The sequence below is a fragment of the Symphalangus syndactylus genome, chromosome 13 (assembly GCF_028878055.3).
Source record: "Symphalangus syndactylus isolate Jambi chromosome 13, NHGRI_mSymSyn1-v2.1_pri, whole genome shotgun sequence".
Lineage (NCBI taxonomy): Eukaryota > Metazoa > Chordata > Mammalia > Primates > Hylobatidae > Symphalangus > Symphalangus syndactylus.
The window spans coordinates 69,898,911-69,907,116 of NC_072435.2; the positions used below are offsets into that span (position 1 = coordinate 69,898,911).

Sequence of the window (8,206 nt, forward strand, 5' to 3'; positions counted from 1 at the left end):
ATAAAGAACTAATCTATGTTACTTTCTTTGTATGGAGAAAATCATTTAGATAATAAAAAATTTCTAGGCTGGGCATGGTGGCTCAAGCCTGTAATCCCAGAACTTTGGGAGGCCGAGGTGGGCAGATCATGAGGTCAGGAGGTCGAGACCATCCTAGCTAACACAGTGAAACCCCGTATCTACTAAAAAAATACAAAAAATTAGCCGAGCTTGGTGGCAGGCACCTGTAGTCCCAGCTACTCAGGAGGCTGAGGCAGCAAAATGGCGTAAACCCGGCAGGCAGAGCTTGCAGTGAGCCGAGATCGCACCACTGCACTCCAGCCTGAGAGACAGAACGAGACTCCATTTCAAAAAAAAAAAAAAAAATCTATTTTAAATTTTATTTTTATACTAAAGGCTTAAGTAATACCTCCAATTTTACTAATTGTAAGAGAACTAAGGAGTTATTCTCAACTTTTTTTTTGTGGTATGTTATTGATTTAAGGCTGATTTAACATAAAGAGTTTCAGTGTATATCAATAAGAAGTAAGATAATCTAGTTAAATGATATAAGTAGAAAAGAGGTGACAAGGTGATAATGAATGTTATTGCAAATATTTGATGTCATGATAGTGTTCTTTTTCTAAGATTAAATGTAATAAAATACTGACAAGAAGTCTAAACTTAGCCATGATACAGATTATTTGAATTTCAATTAATATGAACTTTTTCTGTATACACGTTGAAGTAAATTTTATTGATGACCCCTCTTAATTACATAAATTGAGTACTTGTATTCCAACTCTCACAACACAAAGATTTAAAGGACAATCTTCTTCTCTTCTGTCAAAATCAAACATGCAAAGACTCTCATGATAATTTCCAAGAATAAATTATATGGAAGCCAATCACTATAAGGAACATATGTCCACCATTAAGCCCTTCTAATTCCTTGCTACTTATAATGTGGTCACTAGCACATATCAAAGTATGTTAGAAATACAGAAAAGGAGGCCCTACCCTAGATTTACAAAATCATACTCTACGTTTTTAAAAGATCTCTCAGTGATTCATATACATGGTTTTAGAAGCACTGCTTTAAATTTGGAGAAAGCATGAGAAAGAAGGAATTTGTGTAAACAATTGTATTTGTATCTATTTTCTCATGTAACTAAGTATGCCACAGTACTAGTTATACAACACGATACTATATACTACTGTATTTGTCAAGCACTGTGTGAAGACATTCATACAATTTGTTGCCATGTTTTAAATCTCACCACAAACTTATATGATGAGAACTGTTATTGACATTTTACAAAAGGAAAACAGATTTACAGAAGTTGACAGGACAAGATCACACAGACAGTAATGGGTAGGAGACAGTCTGACCAAAGAACTTGTGCATTTAATCATAATATGGGCTAGCATGTGGCTATGTGGAGATTTCAATTTATATCAAAATATGATGCCAATTTTTGAATGTAGAACATATAAATTATACAAAGACTAAGATGAATAAAAAACATCCTGCCCCGGGTGGGGAGTGGTGGCTCACGCCTGTAATCCCAGCACTTTGGGAGCCCGAGGCGGGCGGATTTCGAGGTCAGGAGAGCGAAACCATCCTGGACACGGTGAAACCCCATCTCTACTAAAAAATACAAAAAATTAGCCAGGCGTGGTGGCGGGCGCCTGTAGTCCCAGCTACTCGGGAGGCTGAGGCAGGAGAATGGCGTGAACCTGGGAGGCGGAGCTTGCAGTGAGCCGAGATCGTGCCACTGCACTTCAGCCTGGGTGACAGACCGAGACTCCGTCTCAAAAAAAAAAAAAAAAAAAAAAAAAAAAATCCTGCCCCATATTTCAAGAAAAAAAAAAACTTACAGTACATAAGTCTTAAAGTCTAGGCTTTCAAAATGCTCCCTATCAGCCAATTTATGGTTTTTTAAATGGTAAAATATGCAATCAGAAAAGTTTGGATGGGTACAAGTACTGGCTACTCATAAACCAAATAAATTTAATCTTCTATTCATGAAAACAAAGAGTGAGTGATATGGTTTGATTATTTGTCCCCACCCAAATCTCACGTCTAATTGCAATCCTCACATGTCAGGGGAGTTGGTGGGAGGTGACTGGATCATGTGGGGGATTTCCCCCTTGCTGTTTTTGTGATAGTGAGTGAGTTCTCATGAGATTTGATGGTTTAAAAGTGTGTGCCACTTCCCCTTTCGCTCTCTCTCCCTCTTGCCACCATGTGAAGAAGGTCCTTGCTTCCCCTTCACCTTCTGCCATAATTGCAAGTTTCCTGAGGCCTCCCAGTCATGCTTCCCGTTAAGCCTGCAGAACTGTGAGTTAGTTAAACCTCTTTTCTTCACAAATTACCCAATCTCGGGTAGTTTTTTATAGCAGTATGAAAACGGACTAATACAGTGAAATATTAAGAATGAATTCTAGGCCAGGCAAGGTGGCTCATACCTGTAATCCCAGCATTTGGAAGGTTGAGGCAGGAGGATCACTTGAGTTCAGGAGTTCAAGATCAGCTGGGGCAACATAGCAAGACCTCCTCTGCTAAAAAAAAAAAAAAAAGATAAGAAAAGAAAAGAGTTAAAAGAAAAGAAATTAGTCTGGGGTTGTGGTGCACCCCTGTAGTCCCAGCTACTTGGGAGGCTGAGGTGGCAGGATTGTTCGTGCCCTGGAGATCCAGGCTGCAGTGAACTATGATGGTGCCACTGCATTCCAACCTTGGCAATACAGCGAGATCTTGTGTCAAAAAGAAAACTAAATAAAGAATGAATAAATTCTAAAATATTTAGATGTTCAGATGATCATATACATTAGAAAATAATTATTTGTATCTGATTAAAAGATACTTGTCTCTCCTTTAATCTGGAAGGAAAAGTACAGAATCAGACAGATATAAATATGTATTTTGTATTTTTCTTTCTTTGGTTAACAATACTTTTAAAATAAATTATGAAGATAATACAGGCTGCTCTATTTCACAGCAGTTCTGGGGACCAAATAATGAGCAAAAAATAAAGGATATACTACAGCGAGTTTTCTCATATTCAAGTTCATAACTAATATGATTAAAAAGAGTTAACATTTACTGAACCATTGCTTACATGTAAGGCACTGTCGCAAGATTTTTTAAAATATAATTTAATCTTCACCATGAAATAATTAGCTTTTTTTTCAGATGAGGAAACACTAAACCGTTAAATGTTGCCTTCAGGATTTAAACTTAAGTAGACTGGCTCCCGTTCTCACAAATCATGCATATAATTTTAGGAAAAGTTTTATCTCCCAGTATATTCAACATATTTCAGATTTCCTCCTTCTTTAAGACAATATACATCTAATTTTCTCTGTGAATTATTTTAGAGGTGTATGTTATCATCTCTTTATAGTCACATTGCCTTAATGATCTCATAAGTGAGAGAGATGCCATGGGTTTATTTGATCAATATATATGAATTATGCCTTTAGTACCAAGTTTCCAGTTTTTTCATTCAAAAAAAGACCGAAAGATAAACTATACTGTAATTTGTTTCCTTGCACCATCTAGTGGATTTAAATGACAACTGAGGCATTGCTATAAAATTCACCAATCATGTAAGTCAAATTTTCAAACACCTCCGGAGAACCGTTCCTAAAACGATGTTTCGAATCACACCACAACAGTGCATATAATTATTAAAATTTTCCCCTTTTCAGAGGATATCAATTAAGCATGGCTGCTGAATTCATTAGCGAATGTTTAAATTTACAAATAAAGTAACATAAAATACCTCGCAATTTTTTAATAATCAGAGATAATGGAAGTCATACACTAAGTTCATCCTGTTCCTTTTCATAAACTCAAACGCTCTCAAAGCAGCAGCGCGTTGAGAAGCCCCACGAGTCTGCGCGGAACCAGTGCGCAGGCGCTCTGAGGGGCGGAAGCGGGGAGGCGGGGCTAGGCCCGACAGGGGAGCGGAAGAGGCCCAGGCGGCTGGGTGAGGCGCGGAGACGGTTTGGCGGTGAGTCCTGGGCCGGGCGCAGCTAAAAGGCCGGCAACCCGGGAAACGTCAAAACAAACAGAAGGACTTGGGATTCCGGAGCAGTCGCCCCTATCGCTGCTCCTGCAGTCGCGGACGCCACCGACCCCGCCGCCGGAGGACTGGGCTCTGAAAGGCCTCTAGGCCTAGGCGCGGCCCGCGGAGCCAGACGTGTTGCTGCCGTGAGTAAAACGAGCGCCCTCTCCGCACTCGTTTACAAATTAAAATGGAGGAAATTTCGTTGGCCAACCTGGATACTAACAAGCTAGAGGCCATCGCTCAGGAGATTTACGTAGACCTGATAGAGGATTCTTGTCTGGGATTCTGCTTTGAGGTGCACCGGGCAGTCAAGTGTGGCTACTTCTACCTGGAGTTCGCAGAGACTGGTAGCGTGAAGGATTTTGGCATTCAGCCAGTGGAAGACAAAGGAGCGTGCCGCCTCCCGCTTTGCTCCCTTCCCGGAGAACCTGGGAATGGGCCTGATCAGCAGCTGCAGCGCTCACCTCCGGAATTCCAGTAGCTGCAGAATGAGAGTCTGAAAGTGGCCAGGACAATAACATAGACTGGTCCTGTGGCTTGGAGGAGTAAGCTAAGTAGAAAAAAGTAGAAAAATCAGACAAAAGTTCTAATTCCCCCTTGAAGATCCTAGCATTTAAAAACCCAAAGTGGATAATTTAGAAATCCTTTTTTTAAAGTGTATTACCTGGAGCAAGCTCTGAAGCCCTGGGCAGGAGGAGCTGCACAGCCTGCGGGCCATGCAGTGCCTGTTGATCTCTAAACACAGCAGGATGTGCGCAAGATCCTGTAGTGCCCCCAATACACAGGTGAGCAGTTGTGTGCCCAGCATATAAAATTTTTGGTTCCTCAGCCTTTCTGTCTGCCTGATGTCAAGGGCTTCCTGGACAGTTTGGACATTACAGTTCGTCAGGCCATGATCAGTGGCCGGCAGTGGGACTGCTCCTTTGATATGTGAACCTCTGGTATGGGCTTCTCTGAGACAAGTAAATGTCAGGTGCAAGATCTGGATACTAACAGTTTCAGTTTGGGAAATCCAAGAAAAAGAATTATCAAGTTTAATAGGGAAGCTCTGTAGCCTTGACCCCGGCAAGAAGAAAAGGTCAAAACCACCTGTTTCCCAAAAGTCCAAACTTTACAATGATTCAGCTGACTTGAGGACAAGGCCTAGCATTTGGCTGAGCAGAGCCCTCTTCCTTGCCCTCCAACCTGGTGGCATAGGCTTGGCAAATGGACAACTTGGTTGTCCAGACAGGCTGAGGATTGGGTTATGATCCCCTAGGGAGGAAGCAGGGACCTCTGCAACTATGCGTGATCTCTCAAACTTCAAGATTCATGTCTGGATGTATTATGCTGTGGACATAAGTTTAGTAGGGCGGTCATTTCCTACTCTGAGTTACTGGTTACCTAGCCAGTCCATGGGTGTGACTTGGTCCTTAAGTCAGGTCACTATCTGCCTCCCACCCTGTAGGCAGGACTGAACTATAGAAGAGCATCATGGCTGTGCAGGAGGCTGTGGTTTGAAAACTGAGCCCAGAGGGCACTTTCAGCTGCCCTCAATAATGTGAATGGATTAGTGCTAGGAGCCAAGGAGCAGGACTGGATTATCTCATCTGAGTGTGTGCAGAATCCTGTTGAATGTCCCTGTTTCTTTGGTTGGGCAGTCAGAGCTCTGCTATGGTGAACATCCAGACTGTCACCACTTTCTCTCTGCCCCTCGAAAGGGATAGTCCTTTCCACTCGGTCCCCTTTGGATCTTGACAACAGGAGCAGTCCTTTTATTGTTAGAAGTCAGAGAAAGACCTCTAGAATCTCCTGACTTTAGGCAATGGTATAGGGGAAGATGGGAAGTAAGAGCCACATATCAAAACTACCCTCCACTTTATTCCCTGAGCGAGGGTTTATGAAGTATAAAGGGGTGGGAGCCTCGAGGTGAGCGGGAACGGTGCTGCTTTATTTGAAATGTTTTCTTACCTCATTCTGTGCCCCAGTAGGGAGTCCAGCCTCATCTGTCTGGCTTGGCCCCATGTTCCTCCTGTCCCCTGCTCCACTGCCTATCTGGTGCCCCAGGTGCTGCTTGCCACTCCAGCTTTCACATTGAACAGTTTCAATTCACTCTTAATGCTCCTGCTTCCGAAGCCTGCCCAATTTCTTTTCTCTTGGCCTCTGTTTTTTTTTTTTTTCCTTTCTTTCTTTTTCCTTTTTTTTGTAGAAGACTCAGAGGAGAATCTTTCTTATGGCTCCCTCTATTGGGATTGGAATTGGAAGAGAACTTAATTTTTTGTATTTAAAATGCAGTGTCATGCCTAAGCATTTCTCCTATATAGGACTGCCTTGCTAGTGTGCCCTCTTGCTGTGTCTTACGTCATAAGGAGTTGTATCTTCCCATCTCCATTTCAATACTGCCTGTTAGGACCTAAGTAGAAGAGCAGTAAAGGCTGATTGACACACAGGGGGATGGAGTTGGTCCTTGTCCATTCTCTAACCCTTGCTGTGCATGTATCAATCCTTATCCCGGAAGGTACTATTTAGACTGTATAGACTGATGTAGATTACATACTTTAGAGGATTAAGGAAACATAGAGATTGGGCCTTGGAACTGTTAATGCCTTGTCCTAGAGTTGTCCTGATCAGGCTTGGGGCTTAGTTACAGATTAGTCTTAAAGAATTGCATTAACTTAAAAAAATCAAATCTTTGCAAGAGCTAAAATAATTTGGAGATATCTTTGCCCTTGACTTGTAGATGACATCTAAGAGGATGAAGAAAGGAGAGTCTAAGTGAGACTCTGGCCTACTTCCTAACGATGTCTTGGAAGTGGGATGATGGTAAAGGAGAAAGGCCACAGTCCAATCCCTCTACCTTCAGATAGGGAACTCAAATCCTGAAATTACTGTTTTCTTTCTGGCCTTTTCTCCTGTTTAGAGGAAGAAGTGGGAAGTGGTTTTGAGTAATACTTTGTTCATATTACCCCCATTTTGTTTTTTGTTTTGTTTTTTGTTTCTGGCCCCTCTACCAATAGGGCAATAGCCTCCTGCCCTGGATGGGTATAAGGTGGGCTTGGTCCAACAGGTGCCCAGAGGGTACATACTCCTTTCTGGGGAGAGAATGCTCACTACCATATAGTTGACAGTGGTTAGGAACTCTCCCTTTCCCTACGTACCTTCTTTAACAGCAGAAATCCTATTTTTCCCTTCTTGATTATGTGTATTGATCACCCTGCAATCCTATTATGTATCTGAGTGGGTGTGTGTGTATGTGTGTGTTATGGGGGAAGGGGGGGTTCTTTAAAATTTCTGTGGTTTGTGGCTTTTTCTTCCATACGTTAGTTCCCACCATCGCATGCCCAGGGACCACTGCCTGGCATTATCGCATGCTGGGATCATCGGGGGAGGGTAGTGAAGCTCACCACTGTCCTTTGTTTTGTTTTGGAGATTCTTATTTTTGCATAAGTAGTCCATCCTATACAGATAGCTGATTAACTGTATTCCCCTTTCCCCTATGGCTGCTGGTGTAAATAAACTGCATCTCCCCATTGGTAAACAGTAATAAAATTTTAAAAAATGACATACTTGGACTCTGTATATTCATCTTTTAAAGCTGTATATTTTCAGGCATTGACATAATAAGATAAATGTTGAAATGCTATTGAACCTTAATACTTCCTCCCTAACAGGAGTTTTATCAGAACAGAGAAACTGTCCAGCCTTGTTTCTCAATTTGGCCTGCAAATTTAACTGTAGCATCCAGTGAAAGAGCCAAACCATATATAATCATCTCTTTTCCATATGAGGTAAGAAGGTGGTAAGATAAATCCAGTCCTGTCACTAAAAGCCCACTGTGAAAGATAGTTCCATTTGAATTGAACTCAATGTATCTTAGTATGTACATTTTACTGTCATTTTAAGCTAATATCCTTGCTGTCAAAAGGTAAAGTGATTCACAGCAGACGATGGTTCTGCCTTTCTAATTTTTTTCTCAGTACTAAAAAAATTACCTCAACACTTTAAATCTTTCATTTCATTTTTAATAGTAATTCTGAGGTTTTCCATCCCCTTCCTAACCCAGAGTTTGAGCACTTCCCCTAGGAACTACTTAGTGATCCTGTGTCCTAATCAGTCTCTTGCTATGTGTTCTAATTTATTAAAGTTTCGTATTGGAAATAATATTGAGATTA

General features: G+C 41.5%; 1 protein-coding gene across 1 annotated transcript; it reads left to right on the forward strand.

The window, feature by feature from the left end:
* The first annotated feature begins 3,929 nt into the window (after positions 1-3,929).
* ATXN7L3B (ataxin 7 like 3B) lies at positions 3,930-7,596 on the forward strand. The gene has a single exon (XM_055236723.2). The coding sequence runs from the start codon at positions 4,243-4,245 to the stop codon at positions 4,534-4,536; it is 294 nt and encodes a 97-aa protein (XP_055092698.1). The 5' UTR covers positions 3,930-4,242; the 3' UTR covers positions 4,537-7,596.
* Positions 7,597-8,206: the final 610 nt, after the last annotated feature.